General features: G+C 46.4%; 1 protein-coding gene across 1 annotated transcript in view; it reads left to right on the top strand.

The window, feature by feature from the left end:
- LOC142315335 (unconventional myosin-If-like) overlaps positions 1-21214 on the top strand; it is a 279905-nt gene that overhangs the window by 240537 nt on the left and 18154 nt on the right. The window contains exons 21-22 of the mRNA XM_075352538.1: positions 1967-2136; positions 20923-21068. Coding sequence (XP_075208653.1) covers positions 1967-2136; positions 20923-21068 — 316 coding nt within the window. The remainder of the gene's footprint in view (positions 1-1966; positions 2137-20922; positions 21069-21214) is intronic.

The raw sequence follows: 21214 nt of genomic DNA, 5'->3' as shown, positions 1-21214 counted from the left end.
AACCCCCATCTCTTCCATTTGTTCCTAAATAGGAAGAGCACTCCTTTTCTGAAAATGAATGGACTTTTATCTTCCAAATCAATAAAAAAAACCTCTTACTGTGTTGCTCACCTGGAGGCTTCTAGAAAGCTCCTCTATAGGTGTATTTCACTCAATACAGAATTAATAAATTATTCTAACTAAACTCTCCCCTGTGCTGGAGAGGTTGTAATGAGGTGGGTACATTACTCCACATTTGGTGGTCATGCCCACACATCAAGGTGTATTGGAGTCAGATATAGTCCCTACTCCAGGCCCTTATTGCTTCGGAAGGTACCTGGGGACAGGCTACAGCCCTGTTGCCTCTAAAACTGGAGAAAATTATTAACTTGGAGGATGCTCTAATTACCTCCCATGTCCTTTCAGTGGCTAAACTGGGGATTGCTTCTAATTGGAAGTAATCCAAGCTGTTCTCTATTCAAGAAATTCTGGGAAGGATTCATAACAACTGTGTGATGGAACATGCATGCCAGCTGCATAGGAAGGTTGGAATCCTTTAACTCCCAGTGAGCCAAATGGTTCCAATACTCTAAGTACTTTTGTAATTAGGCTGTGCCACAGGAGCGTATGGCATCCATTGCGAGTGCATCAGATGTGACCTTGAGCTCTTGCTGTGTTGCGAGTGTAAGCCGAGTGTCATGCCACTGTGATCCGATCCTTCTATTGGATCACAGCTGTGGAGTAGAAGGCAGGTGCTGCAGAAGAAAGGGAGGGAGTATTCTCCCTCTCTCCTCTTTTGCCAGATAATGTGATTATCGCATCACAATTCAGTGTCATTTGAGTGCAGTGCTGTGTTTCATTCGCACCCATACACTTGTATGGGTGAGAGCGAAAAAGGATCAGATTCCACCCGCAGAATGATGCGACTGTTTTCTCGATCCGGTTAGGGCTGAGAAAATAATCACAGATGGGAATGGCACCAAAGAGTAAGATGGGTCCGAGTGGAATGCAAATTTTTTTATCACATTCCACTCGGACATTTTTACTCACCATGTGTCCTAGACCTTAGTCTCATTAAGGTTGCTCTTGGTCTTAGTTTGGACTGTAGCGTAAGATCTACGTTCTATGCACCAGAATTGTTGTGAGGATGATAATGTACCTGTTTTTATAAGATTTGCTATCTTCGCCTGGTACCTTCTTTTCCTTCTTTTCCGTCTTCTCCTTATTCCCCCTTTTTTCTGCCCTCAAATCTATTCTGTCTATTATTTTATTACCGATTTTCTTATCAGTTCTATAATACACAACTATGTTTTTGATGCATCATTACCTAGAAACCTGTGTAATTTGATGTATCACTGTTCTTACTATTGTTTATCCGAAAAAAATAATAAAATATATGTTACAAAAAAATAATTAAAACTAGAGATTTGTTGATGAGCGTAAAAACGTATCCATCATATACATCGTATCACGGTGGTACAATTTATATGCTGAATCAGTTTAAATTCTCATCAATAAATATCAAGTTATAATTAACTTCTACATCTTGTCCTTCCTTCGCTGGAGATTTGTCCCTTTTTTCCTATTGTGTTTCAACCTGCAGCAGGGCGGCTTTGTGCAACGACTGTGATTCCATCTAGCTACATGAGGTGACACAATTTTTTCTATTTTTCAGTTAAAATAAAAAGTTCATACTCACCTCAGATGGAAGAGCCATTCCAGTGATATAAGGGTTTACACAACCTCGCAAACTATAGATAGTTTTCATGCTGTTTTTGACAGAAGGAAGTCATGTTTTTGGTTTTCTGGATAACCCTTTTAATAAACAAAGCTTGCATTGTGAAACAGATTCTGTATTGAGCATTGTGATAAAAACATGGAAGTGCACTTCATTTTAGCAAGAAATGATAAAAAATTATAAGTCATATTGTATGTAAAATAGATAACAAAACACCCCTTCTATTTACTCTTTTTTCTATTACTCTAGCTTCAAACATTTTGTATGGGTTTAAAGAACGTCGCAGAAATAGCATTAATCGCAACTTTGTTGGTGACTATTTGGGTATGGAAGATAAACCTGAGCTTCGACAGTTCATGGCAAAGCGGGAGAGAATAGACTTTGCTGACTCTGTCACCAAATACGACAGACGATTTAAGGTACGGACACTATTGATAAATGTATGATCCAAGTGGCATGTGTGCAAAGTAGATAATTTATTGATTTGTCTATTGAAAGAAATGTAGGTTAAGACCAACCTTTTTCAATTGCAGCAGGCATAGATGGGTCTAGGAGCCTGAACCTTTGATATTACCAATTGGCAATGGATACAACAAGTAACTATAAAAATGAATGGACACTTGTTGATTCTAATTAGCACCATGTAATTATTTACATACAATAAAGGACCTTCTCAATCAGGGGACCCTTTTTTCATCATTTGCATCCTGTGATTTCCATGATTCCACCTTTCCTTTTTTGTTTTCATCTTTACATTATTTATACATAATTACCATGTCTATTGAACCTGCGATTTCTGTTATTTCACTTTTACTTCCTGGTGTTGCAATTTCAATGTTGTGAAGATTGCGTATATATATATATATATATATATATATATATATATATATATATGTATATATTGTAAGGTTGCTGTCAGACACATCATGGAGGGGAGATGTGTATCACATAGGCGGTCAACCTCTGTGATGTAAGCTTGGGAGCTAGTGTCATATATATATATATATATATATATATATATATACATACACAGTGCAGACCAAACGTTTGGACACACCTTCTCATTCAAAGAGTTTTCTTTATTTTCATGACTCTGAAAATTGTAGATTCACATTGAAGGCATCAAAACTATGAATTAATACATGTGGAATGAAATACTTAAAAAAAAGTGTGAAACAACTGAAAATATGTCTTATATTCTAGGTTCTTCAAAGTAGCCACCTTTGCTTTGATAACTGCTTTGCACACTCTCGACATTCTCTTGATGATCTTCAAGAGGTAGTCACCAGAAATGGCTTTCCCTTCACAGGTGTGCCCTGTCAGGTTTAATAAGTTGGATTTCTTGCCTTATAAATAGGGTTGGGAGCATCAGTTGTGTTGTACAGAAGTCTTGTTGATACACAGCTGATAGTCCTACTGAATAGACTGTTAGAATTTGAATTATGGCAAGAAAAAAACAGCTAAGTAAAGAAAAATGAGTGGCCATCATTACCTTAAGAAAGGAAGGTCAGTCAGTCCGAAAAATTGGGAAAACTTTGAAAGTGTCCCCAAGTGCAGTGGCAAAAACCATCAAACGCTACAAAGAAACTGGTTCACATGAGAACCGCCCCAGAAAAGGAAGACCAAGAGTCACCTTTGCTGCAGAGGTTAGGTTTATCCGAGTCACAAGTCTCAGAATTAGAGACCAGGTCAATGCCACACAGTGTTCTAACAGCAGACACACTCTAGAAAAACTGTTAAGAGGAGACTTTGTGCAGCAGGCCTTCATGGTAAAATAGCTGCTAGGAAACCACTGCTAAGGACAGGCAATAAGCAGAAGAGATTTGTTTGGGCTAAAGAACACAAGGAATGGACATTAGACCAGTGGAAATCTGTTCTTTGGTCTGATGAGTCCAAATTTGAGATCTTTGGATCCAACCACCGTGAAGTATGGAGGAGGAGGTGTGATGGTGTGGGGGTGCTTTCCTGGTGACATTGTTGGGGATTTATTCAAAATTGAAGGCATACTGAACGAGCATGGCTACCACAGCATCTTGCAGCCGCATGCTATTCCATCTGGTTTGCGTTAAGTTGGACCATCATTTATTTTTCAACAGGACAATGACCCCAAACACACCTCCAGGCTGTGTAAGGGCTATTTGACTAAAAAGGAGAGTGATGGGGTGCTACACCAGATGACCTGGCCTCCACAGTCACCAGACCTGAACCCACTCGAGATGCTTTGGGGTAAGCTGGACCGCAGAGTGAAGGCAACAGGGACAACAAGTGCTAAGCATCTCTGGGAACTTCTTCAAGACTGTTGAAAAACCATTTCCGGTGACTACCTCTTGAAGCTAATCAAGAGAATGCCAAGAGTGTGCAAAGCAGTAATCAAAGCAAAAGGTGGCTACGTTGAAAAACCTAGAATATAAGACATATTTTCAGTTGTTTACATAGTTATTTAGGTTGAAAAAAGACCTAGGTCCATCTAGTTCAACCTTCCTCCACCAGTTCTATATTTGGTCACTAAGTCATTTATAACCAACAATGTTTTGTATACTGAGGAAATCATCCAGCCCTTTTTTAAAAGCTGTTATAGTATCTGGCATTACTACCTCTTGTGGTACGGCATTCCACAGTCTGACTGCTCTAACTGTAAAGAACCCTTTCCTATTTAGCTGTCGGAATCGCTTTTCTTCCACTCGCAGTGAGTGCCCCCTGGTCCTTAGTATTGTCTTTGGAAGAAATAAGTCATGTGCCAGTCCTTTATATTGACCACACATGTATTTATATATATAAATGAGATCTCCTCTGAATTGTTTTTTTTCTAAGCTAAACATATCTAACTTTTTCAACCTCTCATCATATGGGAGGCCTTCCATTCCTTGTAGTAGTCTAGTTGCCCGCCTTTGAACTGACTCTAACTTCTGAATGTCCTTTTTAAAATGTGGAGCCCAAAACTGGATCCCATATTCCAGATGTGGCCTTACAAGTGATTTATAGAGGGGTAACAATACGTTGGGATCACGGGATCTAATCTCTCTTTTTATACACCCTAAAATCTTGTTTGCTTTAGCAGCTGCTGCTGACATTGAGTGCTGCTGCTCAGCTTATTTGTAATAAGAATACCCAAGTCCTTCTCCTGTTCTGTAGTCCCGAGTTTACTTCCATTTAATGTATACGCAGTTATAGGATTACTCCGCCCTAGGTGCATTACTTTACATTTATCAACTTTAAATCTTATTTGCCAAGTATCTGCCCATTCTGACATCTTATCCTTATTAATTTTCTGTTAAGTATTCCATTCCACATGTGTTAATTCATAGTTTTGATGCCTTCAATGTGAATCTACAATTTTCAGAGTCATGAAAATAAAGAAAACTCTTTGAATGAGAAGGTGTGTCCAAACCTTTGGTCTGTACTGTGTGTGTGTGTGTGTGTGTGTGTTTGTATATATATATATATATATATATATATATATATATATATATATATATATATATATATGTGTAATAATTTTTTGTGGGACGAGTTGTACTTTTTAATAAAACTATTAGTTTTACCATATAGTGTACTGGAAAAAGGCAAAAAAAGTGCGAAAAATTGCAAAAACAGTGCGACTGCTTGATTGCTTTTGGGATATTTTATTCACCATATTCACTAAATGGTATAACTGATGTGTTAGTATGATGATGCCTCAGGTTAGTACGAGTTCCTAGACACCAAACAAAAAAAAAAATGCAAAAGTTTGTCCAAAAAAGGCACACTTTTTGCGCTATATTCCGCGATCCGTAGCGTTTTGATAGATCGGGCATTTCTGAATGCGGCGATACCAAATATGTGTATTTTTTATTTTTTTTAACCCTTGAATTTTCAAATGGATGAAAGGGGGGAGATTTGAACTTTTAGGTTTTTTGTTGTTTTTTTTTTACATTTTTTTAACTTATTATTTAATTTTACTAGTCCACATAGGGGACTATAATGATCAGCAGTCTGATCGCTCATTCTTTTCTGTAGATTAGAGCAGCATTGCTCTGATTTGCAGAAAAGCTGCTCTCTTCTCACACACGGCGTTTTGCCGGCTGTGAGAGGAACTGACTCAGGATAGCTACAGGAGTCAACACATGACCCTGTGCTACCAAAACAACCATCGGATGCACGTGATCACATCACCTGACTTTCAATGGCGCCAGGTAAGTGAATGCTTACCGTGTCAGGCATGTACAACGCGCTGTGACATCTTCACAGCACGCTGTAAGGGGTTAACAGGCACGAGTGGGTAGCAAATCCACTCGTGCCTGATAGCCGCACATGTCAGCTGTTCAAATCAGCCGACATGTGCAGAGATCGCTGCCGGCTGCCATGGGCAACCGACAGGGATTAACCTAACACGATCCATGATGTATCCAGTACATCATGTGTCGTGAAGAGGTTAAAGCGGTGTTTAATAATGTAAACGGTTTAAACAGGGTTGCGCAACAGTCAGGCCGACACCAGGTACCCATATTTTGCCATAAAAGCGGAAAAATTATATTGTGTCAGAAAGCAGAGAGGTGAGGTGGTACAGCAGTTGATTGGTACCAGTGCTTTATAGACGCAGAGTGCTTAATATGGCCCATACTCATGTCTTAGGCTACTTTCACACTTGCGTCGTTTGGCATCCGTCACAATGCGTTGTGTGACGCATGTGATGAATGCGTTGTAAATAGTGTGATAATAAAGGCAACGGATTCCTGTGAAATAACACGTTGCTTTAGTTTTCTTTAGCTGAGAGAGAGAGAGTCCCCATCATCACCCCACACACCCCGGCACTACCGCCCCCATCATCATCGCACACACGCAGGCACTACCACACCCATCATCGCCGCACACACTGCGGCACTACCGCCCTCATCATCACTGCACACACCCCAGCACTACCGCCCCCATCATCACTGCACACACCCCGGCACTACCGCCCCCATCATCACCGCACACACCCGGCACTACCGCCCCTATCATCCCCGCACACACCCCGGCACTACTGCCCCCATCATCACCGCACACACCCCTGCACTACCGCCCCCATCATCACCGCACACACCCCGGCACTACCGCCCCCATCATCACCGCACACACCCCGGTACTACCGTCCCCATCATCACCGCACACACCCCGGCACTACCGCCCCCATCATCACCGCACACAACGGCACTACTGCACCCATCATCACCGCACACACGCAGGCACTACCACACCCATCATCACCGCACACACCCCGGCACTACCACCCCCATCATCACCGCACACACCGGCACTACTGCACCCATCATCATCGTACACACACAGGCACTACCACACCCATCATCCCCGCACACACCCCGGCACTACCTCAGTGACATCCCGGCTGACAGCGCGCTTCACTTCAGTTGCTCTGTAGAGCTGACAGAGAGCGGTGATGTTCTACGGCCGCTCCTGTTAGCTTCATGTAGCAGAGCTGGATGCATCGCGGTACCTCGTTTGGATTACGTCAGACCTGGAGGGGTATTTGGGGATTAATAAAGTGGTGAAAGAGGGTGTGTTTTTTTGTCTTTTATCCAAATAAAGTATTTTTTGGGGTGTATGTTTATTTACTTTCACTTACAGGTTAATCATTGGGGGTGTCTCATAGACGCCTGCTATGATTAACCTAGGGCTTAGTGGCAGCTATGGGCTGCCATTAACTCCTTATTACCCCGATTGCCACCGCACCAGGGGGGCAATTCGGAATGAGCCGGGTAGAGTCCTGGGACGTCGCATCTAATGGATGCGTGAATTCCGGGAGGCTGCTGGCTGATATTTTTAGGCTGGGGGACTCCCCATAATGTGGGGCTCCCCATCCTGAGAATTCCAGCCTTCAGCCGTGTGGCTTTACTTTGGCTGGTATCAAAATTGGGGGGGACCGCATGCCAGTTTTTTTTAACTATTTATTTATTTAGTGTACTGCACGATATAGACCCGCCCACCGGCGGTTGTAAATGGTTATAGTGAGATAGCTGTCACTCACTGTGGGGGCGTGTCTGACTGCAACCAATCATAGGCGCCGGTGGGTGGGGGAAGCAGGGAATACGAGATGGAATAATGAGCGGCTGGCATTTTCAAAAGCAGGAGAAGCCACCAGAGTAGTGTGACAGCTGTGCAGCGCCGCGCCCGTGATCGGTCAGTGATCGGTGAATATGAGAGAGGGGGGGAGAGGAAGAGACCGACAGAGAGAGATAGAGACTGAGAGAGAGAGAGACACCGACCAACAGACCACCTGACAGAGAGAGAGACCGACCCACAGAGAGAGACCGACCCACAGAGAGAGACCGACCCACAGAGAGAGACCGACCCACAGAGAGAGACCGACCCACAGAGAGAGAGAGAGAGAGAGACCGACAGACAGAGAGAGACCGACAGACAGAGAGAGACCAACCGACCGACGGAGAGAGAGAGGGAGAAACCAGGAGGGATTTTGAACGATTTAGAACGTTCTGCTGGACATGCTGAGCATGCTCAGTGGAACGTGACAGAATCCTGCACTGGAATCCAGCACCATAAACATTCATTATGCCTCTTAACGGATCCCGACGGAATCCTGCGGAGTGCGTTTTTTTACAGCAAAAATAATCGCTACATTCAGCGTTCCTTCCGCCCGATAAAACAACTGATGCGCTGCGGAGCGGATGCAACACAAGACCATCCGTTGAAATCCGCCCTTAATAGAAGCCTAGGAGGAATAAACGGCTTCCTGCAATGGTTACCGTAATTCCCCAAGGCGGCGGATTATAACGGATGCCGCACAACGCAAGTGTGAAAGTACCCTTAGGTAGTCATCTGGGGTTGGGTGAAGTTAAGTCATCAAGTTGGGTGAAGTTATTTTATAAAATCTACCAACCTGGTGCACCTTGTCAGTCTAATCAAGCCATGGTGAGATCATCCTGGTATGTGACCCCATCCTGGTATTATATAGCCCCCATCCTGATATTACATGACCTCATCCTAGTATTACATGTCCCCATCCTGGTATTATATGGCCCCATTCTAGTATTACAAGGCCACATCCTGGCATTACATGGGCCTCATTCTAGTATTACATGGCCTCATCCAAGTACATATGATCCCAATCACGCCGCACACAGTAAAAAAAAAATTATACTCACACTTCTTCCATTTCCCTGGAGTCCTCTGATGCTGGCATGCTGGCAAGGGACTTCAGCATGTAAGCGGCGCAGCGCATGACATCACTCTCATTTGCACCCACTTACACCTGCGTCAGCTGCCGGTATATTTGCTTCTCCCTACGATTATGGGCATGGAGAGCAGTGAATAATCGCTTTTTTTAATAGCAGCACACGATCGCCCACCAGCTGCAGGAAGCTGGCGGCTAGGTGATCACTGTACTGCTATTAAAGAAAACGTATAATCACTGCTCCCCGCACCAAAAATTTGCCTCCTCTCAGTACCGGCTTTAGTGTAAAGAGGTGGGCAGGATTGCGTAGAAAGCAGTAAATATGTATATTTTCTGCCTCCTGTGACCCTGTGCCCCTGCAGTTTGCAGTGTAGGGACCTGACAGGTCTCTATATTGCAATGCATCAGCTGGATGCGCGCCCTTGGATGTACATTCCAGCTGAAGCAGGCGCTAGGGTCAGTGGACCCCTGTACTCCCAGGCCCGGTCATGACACCTGCAACCACAGTCGTTCTGCACCTGTATACATATAAACACACGCACATATATACAAACTTCACAGTAATACTTCTGTGAAATATGCTGGGTGAAATTCTCAGTATTGACTCCTTCAGTATGCAGGGGCATTCCCAGCACCCATCTAGTTGGATTCTCAGCATGAGTATGCATATCACATACTCGCGTTCAAGTGACCACCATTTCTGACCAATGAATACTCACAGTGCACCGTGCATGCAACTTAAGGTCACACAAGTCTGTAGTTACACAGCGTGACTGCAGACTCGTGGGTTTAGGCCAAACAGCTCCTTTAATGGGGCAAATTAAGTATATTTGTAGAATGTGAAATATGGAAAATACTTAAGGGATTGGCATAACCACAAAATATTATAGCTATCAATTTTGTATAGTTTAACTTATCTTCTGTATGAAAATGGTAGGCTCAAATGGAGGCCAAAGACAAAAGAGAATAGTGAGCCATACATTACTTCATTCTACAATCTGCTCTATTTACTGGGCATTCATTGCTTGTCTTGTGTTTTCCTTTTTTTATGTGGTTTGGGGTGGATTTGATGCAGCTTATTTAATGCAGTTCCACACCTACTGTATAGTTTCATAGTTTTTAAGGTTTATAGACTCAATTCCATTGAGTTCAACCGATAACCTAACATGTTGATCCAAAGGAATGCAAAAACCACATGGGTATATATTTACACAGGGACTACGTTGGGTGGTGCAGACTGGGCATTTGCCCAGGGCCCCCATGCACAGAGGGAACCCCCTGCTTTGTTTCTCGTCTAATACAATAAAAGGAGTATTAAGGGCTAAAGCACTTTCACAGCGGGCAGCTGGCGACCAGACATGAGAAGATGCAGAGCGCAGGTCCATAGTATTTGCCCAAATTATGCCTCCGCAATTAAGTTAGAATTCAAATAACACTAGGCAGTTATGCCTCTTCTCATTCTGATAATTGTTTTTACTCTGTCTTAAATTTTGTGGGGAGCATCAGTTGTGGCTGGTTTATGGTAAAATGATTACCGGATTATGGCCCCAATAGAGCTCATTGGAACCTCCAGTAGTTTAGAAATTCTTCTGTAATCAATGACATCAATGTTTTGCAACAATAAAGCTGCAAAGGTCTGAAGACAGCTCACTGGTTTCACCCATCATGAGATGTTTCTTGTGTGGTACCTTGGTAATGAGACACATTTTTATAGGTCATCAGTTGAACCAGCTGATATTTTTCATTAAGTGGCAGAATTGCTTTATAATCACTGATGGACTTTCAGTTGGTGTTCATGACTTATTTCCCCTTCTGTCTATATATATTGTGCGTATATCGTATATATCTGTATATATATATATATATATATATATATATATATATATATATCTGTATATATATATATATATATATATATATATATATATCTGTATATATATATATATATACACACTAGAAGGTGGCCCGATTCTAACGCATCGAATATTCTAGAATTTATTGTATAGTTAATGTATGATTTTTGTTATATATATAGATGTTGTTGTGTGTAGTTGTCAAGTGTTTGTGTAGGGCACTGTAAATATTCTGGGTGTTGTCTGGGTGTGGGGGGGTGAGAGCGGTGTTGTTTGTGTGTTGCGTTGTGTGTGTTTCATTGTTTGTGGAGCGCTGTGTATCTGCAGCTTTGTGTGTGTGTGTGTGGTGCTGTGTGTGTTACGCGGTTTGATTGGGTGAGTGTGTGTGTGTGTTTTGGGGGGAGGTATGTTTTGTGCAGTGTGTGTGTGTGTTGGAGGAGTAGTCCTGGAGGGAGAGGAGTATAATAGGAGGAGTAGTCCTGGGGGGAGAGTAGGATAATAGGAGGAGTAGTCCTGAGGGGAGAGGAGTATAATAGGAGGAGTCCTGGGGGGAGAGGAGTATAATAGGTGGAGTAGTCCTGGAGGTAAGGAGTATAATAGGAGGAGTAGTCCTGGGGGGAGAGGAAAATAATAGGAGGAATAGTCCTGGGGGGAGAGGAGTATAATAGGAGGAGTAGTCCTGGGGGGAGAGGAGGATAATAGGAGGAGTAGTCCTGGGGAGAGAGGAGTATAATAGGAGGAGTAGTCCTGGGGGGAGAGGAAAATAATAGGAGGAATAGTCCTGGGGGCAGAGGAGTATAATAGGAGGAGTAGTCCTGGGGGGAGAGGAGTATAATAGGAGGAGTAGTCCTAGGGGGAGAGGAGTATAATAGGAGGAGTAGTCCTGGGGTAAGAGCAGGATAATAGGCGGAGTAGTCCTGGGAAGAGAGTAGGATAATAGGAGGAGTAGTCCTGGGGGGAGAGGAGTATAATAGGAGGAGTCCTGGGGGGAGAGGAGTATAATAGGTGGAGTAGTCCTGGAGGTAAGGAGTATAATAGGAGGAGGAGTCCTGGGGGAGAGGAAAAGAATAGGAGGAATAGTCCTGGGGGGAGAGGAGTATAATAGGAGGAATAGTCCTGGGGGGAGAGGAGTATAATAGGAGGAGTAGTCCTAGGGGGAGAGGAGGATAATAGGAGGAGTAGTCCTGGGGAGAAAGGAGGATAATAGGAGGAGTAGTCCTGGGGAGAGAGGAGTATAATAGGAGGAGTACTCCTGGGGGGAGAGGAAAATAATAGGAGGAATAGTCCTGGGGGGAGAGGAGTATAATAGGAGGAGTAGTCCTGGGGGAAGAGGAGTATAATAGGAGGAGTAATCCTGGAGGGAGAGGGGTATAATAGTATAATAGTAAGAGTAGTCCTGGAGAGAGAGGAGTATAATAGGAGGAGTAGTCCTGGGGGGAGAGGAAAATAATAGGAGGAATAGTCCTGGGGGGAGAGGAGTATAATAGGAGGAGTAGTCCTGGGGGGAGAGGAGTATAATAGGAGGAGTAGTCCTAGGGGGAGAGACGTATAATAGGAGGAGTAGTCCTGGGGGGAGAGCAGGATCATAGGAGGAGTAGTCCTGGGGAGAAAGGAGGATAATAGGAAGAGTATTCCTGGGGGGAGAGGAGTATAATAGGAGGAGTAGTCCTGGGGGGAGAGGAGGATAATAGGAGGAATAGTCCTGGGGGGAGAGGAGTTTAATAGGCGGAGTAGTCCTGGGAAGAACGTAGGATAATAGGAGGAGTAGTCCTGGGGGGAGAGGAGTATAATAGGAGGAGTCCTGGGGGTAGAGGAGTATAATAGGTGGAGTAGTACTGGAGGTAAGGAGTATAATAGGAGGAGGAGTCCTGGGGGAGAGGAAAAGAATAGGAGGAATAGTCCTGGGGGGAGAGGAGGATAATAGGTGGAGTAGTCCTGGGGAGAAAGGAGGATAATAGGAGGAGTAGTCCTGGGGAGAGAGGAGTATAATAGGAGGAGTAGTTCTGGGGGGAGAGGAAAATAATAGGAGGAATAGTCCTGGGGGGAGAGGAGTATAATAGGAGGAGCCGTCCTGGGGGAAGAGGAGTATAATAGGAGGAGTAATCCTGGAGGGAGAGGAGTATAATAGTAAGAGTAGTCCTGGAGAGAGAGGAGTATAATAGGAGGAGTAGTCCTGGGGGGAGAGGAAAATAATAGGAGGAATAGTCCTGGGGGGAGAGGAGTATAATAGGAGGAGTAGTCCTGGGGGGAGAGGAGTATAATAGGAGGAGTAGTCCTAGGGGGAGAGGAGTATAATAGGAGGAGTAGTCCTGGGGGGAGAGCAGGATAATAGGAGGAGTAGTCCTGGGGAGAAAGGAGGATAATAGGAAGAGTAGTCCTGGGGGGAGAGGAGGATAATAGGAGGAGTAGTCCTGGGGGGAGAGGAGTTTAATAGGCGGAGTAGTCCTGGGAAGAGAGTAGGATAATAGGAGGAGTAGTCCTGGGGGGAGAGGAGTATAATAGGAGGAGTCCTGGGGGGAGAGGAGTATAATAGGTGGAGTAGTCCTGGAGGTAAGGAGTATAATAGGAGGAGGAGTCCTGGGGGAGAGGAAAAGAATAGGAGGAATAGTCCTGGGGGGAGAGGAGTATAATAGGAGGAGTAGTCCTGGGGGGAGAGGAGGATAATAGGAGGAGTAGTCCTGGGGAGAAAGGAGGATAATAGGAGGAGTAGTCCTGGGGAGAGAGGAGTATAATAGGAGGAGTAGTCCTGGGGGGAGAGGAAAATAATAGGAGGAATAGTCCTGGGGGGAGAGGAATATAATAGGAGGAGTAGTCCTGGGGGAAGAGGAGTATAATAGGAGGAGTAATCCTGGAGGGAGAGGAGTATAATAGTAAGAGTAGTCCTGGAGAGAGAGAAGTATAATAGGAGGAGTAGTCCTGGGGGGAGAGCAGGATAATAGGAGGAGTAGTCCAGGGGAGAAAGGAGGATAATAGGAAGAGTAGTCCTAGGGGGAGAGGAGTATAATAGGAGGAGTAGTCCTGGGGGGAGAGGAGGATAATAGGAGGAGTAGTCCTGGGGGGAGAGCAGGATAATAGGAGGAGTAGTCCTGGGGAGAAAGGAGGATAATAGGAAGAGTAGTCCTGGGGGAGAGGAGTATAATAGGAGGAGTAGTCCTGGGGGGAGAGGAGGATAATAGGAGGAGTAGTCCTGGGGGGAGAGGAGTTTAATAGGCGGAGTAGTCCTGGGAAGAGAGTTGGATAATAGGAGGAGTAGTCCTGGAGGGAGAGGAGTATAATAGGAGGAGTAGTCCTGGGGAGAGAAGAGTATAATAGGAGGAGTAGTCCTGGAGGGAGAGGAGTATAATAAGAGTAGTCCTGGGGGGAGGAGTATAATAGGAGGAGTAGTCCTGGGGGGAGAGGAGGATAATAGGAGGAGTAGTCCTGGGGGAAGAGGAGTATAATAGGAGGAGTAGTCCTGGGGGGAGAGGAGGATAATAGGAGGAGTAGTCCTGGGGGAGAGGAGTATAATAAAAGGAGTAGTCCTGGGGGGAGAGGAGTATAATAGGAGGAGTAGTCCTGGGGGGAGAGGAGGATAATAGGAGGAGTAGTCCTGGTGGGAGAGGAGTATAATAGGAGTAGTCCTGGGGGGAGGTTTCTAATAGGTGGAGTAGTCCTGGAGGGAGGTGTATAGGTGCCTAATGTGTGTGGGGGGCGTGGCCGAGCGGGCACAGCGCGTGAGGGGTGTGGCCGAGCGGGCAGAGCGTGTGGGGGGCGTGGCCGAGCGGGCAGAGTGTGTGGGGGCGTGGCCAAGCAGGCAGAGTGTATGGGGGGCGTGGCCGAGGGGGCAGCATGTGTGGGGGGCATGGCCGAGCGGACAACTATGCAAAGCGGTTTCCATAGTTACCCGATGTGTATCATGGTTACCAGCGTAGCCGGCTCCGGGGCACGTGTGTCGGGGGCCGGGGTAAGCTAGTAAACATGGTACACATCATGTAAGTATTAAAAGCGACAGTGCTGGTTCACTTTTTCTTTGTTGGTCTCCTGCTGTGCAGCACGCATCAGCATGTGACAGCGGGAGACCAACGATCAGAATGGGCAGGGAGCCGGCATAGGCTGGTAACCATGGTACACAATATTACCCGATGTGTAGCATGGTTACCAGCGTACCCAGCTGACACATACCCTCGCATTGCTGGGGTTGCCGGCGTACGCTGGTGTGGGTTCCCAGGGGTGCAGCACTCACCTGGGAGTCGGGGCTCCGTGTCGGTTCGGGAAATGCGTGCGGGGGGCGGGGCCAGGCTGTGTCCAATGTGTGAGGGGGCGTGACCTGGCAAAGCAGCCAATGCGTGCCGGGGGCGGGGCCTGGTCGAGCGCCAATCCGTGCAGGGGGAGGGGCCAGGCCGAACTCAGCTGCCAATGCGACGGTTGTCACCGTAACAACATAATTTTGGAGCAAGACAAACAGACAGACAGAATAAGGCAATTATATATATACTAGAAGGTGGCCCGATTCTACGCATCGGGTATTCTAGAATTTACGTATTGTGTAGTTAATGTATGATTTTTGTTATATATATATATATATATATATATATATAGATGTTGTTGTGTGTAGTTACCAAGTGTTTGTGTAGGGGCTGTACATGTTCTGGGTGTTGTCTGGGTGTAGCGGGGGGTGAGAGCGGTGTTGTTTGTGTGTTGGTTGTGTGTCGTTATTTGTGGAGCGCTGTGTGTCTGTATCGTTGTGTATGTGTGTTGCGCGGTTTGTGTGGGTGTGTGTGTGTTTTCGGGGGAGGTATTTTTTGTGCAATGTGTGTGTTGTGCGGTATGTGCGTATATTTGTGTGTGCCGCGGTGTTTGTGTGTTGGGTGTTGTGTGTCTGCGGCATTGAGTGTGCGTGTGAATCTGAGTGTGCGTGTGAGTCTGAGTGTGAGTGTGCGTGTGAGTGTGCGTGTGAGTCTGAGTGTGAGTGTGCGTGTGAATCTGAGTGTGAGTGTGCGTGTGAGTCTGAGTGTGAGTGTGCGTTTGAGTCTGAGTGTGAGTGTGCATGTGAGTCTGAGTGTGAGTGTTTGTGTGAGTCTGAGTGTGAGTCTGAGTGTGAGTGTGAGTCTGAGTGTGAGTCTGAGTGAGTGAGTGTGAGTCTGAGTGTGAGTGAGTGTGAGTCTGAGTGTGAGTGTGCGTCTGAGTGTGAGTGTGCGTGTGAGTGTGCGTGTGAGTCTGAGTGTGCGTGTGAGTCTGAGTCTGAGTGTGAGTGAGTGTGAGTCTGAGTGTGTGTGAGTCTGAGTGTGAGTCTGAGTCTGAGTCTGAGTCTGAGTCTGAGTCTGAGTGTGAGTCTGAGTGTGAGTCTGAGTGTGAGTCTGAGTCTGAGTCTGAGTGTGAGTCTGAGTCTGAGTCTGAGTCTGAGTGTGAGTGTGAGTCTGAGTCTGAGTCTGAGTGTGAGTCTGAGTGTGAGTCTGAGTCTGAGTGTGAGTGTGAGTGTGAGTGAGTCTGAGTCTGAGTCTGAGTCTGAGTCTGAGTCTGAGTCTGAGTGTGAGTCTGAGTCTGAGTCTGAGTCTGAGTCTGAGTCTGAGTGTGAGTATGAGTCTGAGTGTGAGTCTGAGTCTGAGTCTGAGTGTGAGTCTGAGTGTGAGTGAGTGTGAGTGTGAGTCTGAGTCTGAGTGTGAGTCTGAGTGTGAGTGAGTGTGAGTGTGAGTGTGAGTCTGAGTGTGAGTCTGAGTGTGAGTGAGTGTGAGTGTGAGTGTGAGTGTGAGTTTGAGTGAGTGAGTGTGAGTCTGAGTGTGAGTGTGAGTCTGAGTGTGTGAGTCTGAGTGTGTGAGTCTGAGTGTGAGTCTGAGTGTGAGTCTGAGTGTGAGTCTGAGTGTGAGTCTGAGTCTGAGTGAGTGTGAGTCTGAGTGTGAGTGTGAGTCTGAGTGAGTGAGTGAGTGTGAGTCTGAGTGTGAGTCTGAATGTGAGTCTGAGTGTGAGTCTGAGTGTGAGTCTGAGTGTGAGTCTGAGTGTGAGTCTGAGTCTGAGTGTGAGTCTGAGTGTGAGTCTGAGTGTGAGTGTGAGTCTGAGTGTGAGTCTGAGTGTGAGTCTGAGTGTGAGTGTGAGTCTGAGTCTGAGTCTGAGTCTGAGTCTGAGTCTGAGTGAGTCTGAGTGTGCGTCTGAGTCTGAGTCTGAGTGTGCGTCTGAGTGTGAGTGTGAGTGTGAGTGGCGGCCAATCCGTGCGGGGGGGCGGATCCGAGGCGAGGCGAGCGGCCAATCCATGCGGGGGGAGGAGCCGAGGCAAGGCGAGCGGCCAATCCGTGCAGGGGGGCGGGGCCATGGCGAGCCCAGCGGCCAATCAGCTTTGTGTCACCGTAAGGACACAATTTTGGAGCATGACAGACAGACAGACAGACAGATAGACAGACAGACAGACAGACAGACAGACAGAATAAGGCAATTATATATATAGACTAGAAGGTGGCCCGATTCTACGCATCGGGTATTCTAGAATTTACGTATTGTGTAGTTAATGTATGATTTTTGTTATATATATATGTTTAATCTCTTTTTTATTAAAAAATTATATATATAGATGTTGTGTGTAGTTGCCAAGTGTTTGTGTAGGGTGCATGTTCTGGGTGTTGTCTGGGTCTGACGGGGGTTGTGAGCGGTGTTGTATGTGTGTTGCATTGTGTGTGTTGCGTTGTTTGTGGAGCGCTGTGTGTCTGCAGTGTTGTCTGTGTGGGTGTGGGGTGCGTGTCTGTGTTTTGGGGGGAGGTATGTTTTGTGCAATGTGTGTGTTGTGCGGTATGTGCGTATATTTGTGTGTGCCGCGGTGTTTGTGTGTTAGGTGTTGTGTGTGTGCGGCGTTGTCTGTGTGTGTGGGTGTCTGTGTAGGGCGGTGTTTGTGGTTCCCAGTGTGTGTGTGTGGTGTGTTGTGCGGTGCGTGTGTAGCGGTGTGTGTGTGTTTTGGGGGGAGGTGTGCACCCCCATTGTGCTCCATCCCCCATGCTGCGCACCCCCCATCGTGCTCCATCCCCCATGCTGTGCACCCCCCCATCGTGCTCCATCCCCCATGCTGCGCACCCCCCATCGTGCTCCATCCCTCACGCTGCGCACCCCCCATCGTGCTCCATCCCCCACGCTGTGCACCCCCCATTGTGCTCCATCCCCCATGCTGCGCACTCCCCATCGTGCTCCATCCCCCATGCTGTGCACCCCCCATCGTGCTCCATCCCCCATGCTGCGCACCCCCCATCGTGCTCCATCCCCCATGCTGCGCACTCCCCATCGTGCTCCATCCCCCATGCCGCGCACTGCCCATCGTGCTCCATCCCCCATGCTGCGCACCCCCCATCGTGCTCCATCCCTCATGCTGCGCACCCCCCATCGTGCTCCATCCCCCATGCTGCGCACTCCCCATCGTGCTCTATCCCCCATGCTGCGCACCCCCCATCGTGCTCCATCCCCCATTCTGCGCACCCCCCATCGTGCTCTATCCCCCATGCTGCGCCCCCCCCATCGTGCTCCATCCCCCATGTTGCGCACCCCCCATCGTGCTCCATCCCCCACGCTGCGCACCCCCCATCGTGCTCCATCCCCCATGCTGCGCACCCCCCATCATGCTCCATCCTTCATGCTGCGCACCCCCATCGTGCTCCATCCCCCTTGCTGCACACCCCCCATCATGCTCCTTCCCCATGCTGCGCACTCCCCATCGTGCTCCATCCCCCATGCTGCGCACTCCCCATCGTGCTCCATCCCCCATTCTGCGCACCCCCCATCGTGCTCCATCCCCCATACTGCGCACTCCCCATCGTGCTTCATCCCCCATGCTGCGCACCCCCCATCGTGCTCCATCCCCCATTCTGCGCACCCCCCATCGTGCTCCATCCCCCATGCTGCGCACCCCCCATCGTGCTCCATCCCCCATGCTGCGCACCCCCCATCGTGCTCCATCCCCCATGCTGCGCACTCCCCATCGTGCTCCATCCCCCATGCTGCGCACTCCCCATCGTGCTCCATCCCCCATGCTGCGCACCCCCCATCGTGCTCCATTTCCCATACTGCGCACCCCCCATCGTGCTCCATCCCCCATGCTTCACACCCCCCATCGTGCTCCATCCCCCATGCTTCGCACTCCCCATCGTGCTCCACAGTCACACATCAGACAGTATACATGCACACATCCGATCGCATACACTCACACATCCAATCGCATACACGCACACATCCGATCGCATACACGCACACACCCGATCGCATACACTCACACACCCGATCGCATACACGCACACACCCGATCGCATACACGCACACACACACTGACGATATCGCACATACGCGCTCACACACTCCCAACATCTGGAGATACCACATGCTTCCGGCCATGTGATCCTCCGGCAGGTCCTGGAAGGTCACTGCACAGGGCACAGTATCGCCGCCGAGAAGTAAGCGATATCGCCGGATGTTGTGAGTGTGTGGATGCGATCTGATGTGTGTGTAAGGTGTGTGTGAGAGTGAGTGAGTGAGTGTGATCTGATGTGTGTGTGTCTGTTCTTATGTGTGTGTGTGTGTGTGTGTGTGTGTGTGTGTGTTCCGCCGCTGCGGGACCTTGATGCGCTCACCTGCTCCCGGTCGGCGTCTGGTGAGTTGTCACTGTAAGGACACAATTTTGGAGCAAGACAGACAGACAGACAGAATAAGGCAATTATATATAATTAGATATAGATATATTGTTGTGATGCCATTTTCCTGGAGATGAATTTAAAATGCATGAAGTTGTCATCATGCAAAACCCAAATTTTAATCAAAATGCTTTTGATATGGGTATGGTCATTCAATTAAAGAAAACTGACTGCCAAAAGTTTTCCATATACTACTTATTGATCCCAGCATTGAGAGTAATTCATTGTTTACAATTCATCTATATTGCTATTGGTACGAGCCCCAACTCATCACCATAACTCATCCCAAAGGTGCTCTCTAGAGTGTAAATCAAGTGATTGGTTTGGTCATTGCAACAGGTGAACATTTTTCTTTGCTAACGAATAAATTGATGTGTGCATTAGGATCAGGTCTTGCTGGAATTTCCTGCCCCTACTTACTTTGGTTTTACCATGTGACACCATTACATTCTCCAGTATTTCCTTGTAGCATTCATATTTCCATGAATGCTATGCAGAGGGCCAACAGCGAATGCAGAAAAGTAGCCCCAAACCATGACATTGCCACCACCATGTTTCACTGTAGGCGTTTCTACCTTACATCATTACGTTTTCCAATTGGGTGGTATATATAGTGCTTACCACCACTGTTAGACAGATTGAACTTGGATTCATCTGAGCACAACACCTTAGACTAATCTGTCTATTTCTTTGGCAAATTCAAGTCAGACCTTACAGATCCTTACAGAGATGAAAGGCTTCTTGACTGGAACTCGTGCATTCACGCCTATTGCTCTAATCCATCGCACCATAGTTTGGCAACTCACTTTGACCCCATATTCTTTGTTCATTTTGTGTGAAATCTGTACAGCACTTTTATGGATATCAGATATAGACTTTTCTTCGTGATGTGATCAACTTTGGAGGACGTTTTCCATGGTCGTCCACTGCTAGGTTTGTCAGCTGTTCCATAACCTTTTTCTTTATTATATGTGACAGTTGAACAGTTGAATTCCACAGCTACACCTTTTGGATTTTGCCTGATTTCACTCTCAGAGAAATAAGATTCCTGACATCTGGTGATAAATTTGTCTTTGCCATGTTTTATCTGAAAAACACACACAAAAAAACAATAAAAAATGTAGGGAAATGTAGACTACCCATGACAAAATAGGCAAATCATTTGGCCCAGCAAATGTGAAAAACTATCACATAAAGGGATAAATCAATGTCAAACACAATTTTCATCCTTACAGCTGACAACCATTTGCTTCCGGTTTACTAAAATCACCAGGAAATGGCATCACAACAACCAAACAGAAGTAATCACATTTTAAAGAAAAAAAATGCTAAACTTTTGGTCCCGTGTGTGTGTGTGTGTGTGTGTGTGTGTGTGTGTGTGTGTGTGTGTGTGTGTGCATATACAGTATATATGTGTGTAAATTAACACATAGTGATTGTAGTTGGGTTTAAAGAATAATAAACAGTATGGGACTTGTAAATACAAAACATTACAGATAGTAGTCTACTATATACTTTTCTGAGGGTAATTTATAATGTTATCTTCACCAGTCAATCAAGAGAGATCTTATCACCACTCCTAAATACATCTACTTGATTGGGCGTGAAAAAGTGAAGAAAGGACCTGAGAAAGGTCAAATAAAGGAGGTGCTGAAAAAGAAGCTGGAAATTCCATCAATTCGTAGTATTTCTCTAAGGTATGCAGGAAGTTTTTTTTCTTACATGTGTATACTTTTATTAGCCACCATTTTGTAAATCTGGCATTGGAATATTCGGACTTTATTTATTTTACAGTTATGAGCAGTCATACATACGTATGTGATTTTCATTTCCAGCTTGTCTT

The sequence above is a fragment of the Anomaloglossus baeobatrachus genome, chromosome 1 (genome assembly GCF_048569485.1).
Source record: "Anomaloglossus baeobatrachus isolate aAnoBae1 chromosome 1, aAnoBae1.hap1, whole genome shotgun sequence".
Lineage (NCBI taxonomy): Eukaryota > Metazoa > Chordata > Amphibia > Anura > Aromobatidae > Anomaloglossus > Anomaloglossus baeobatrachus.
Note: the sequence above shows the minus strand (reverse complement) of the source record. Positions and strands in the feature narration are given on the sequence as shown.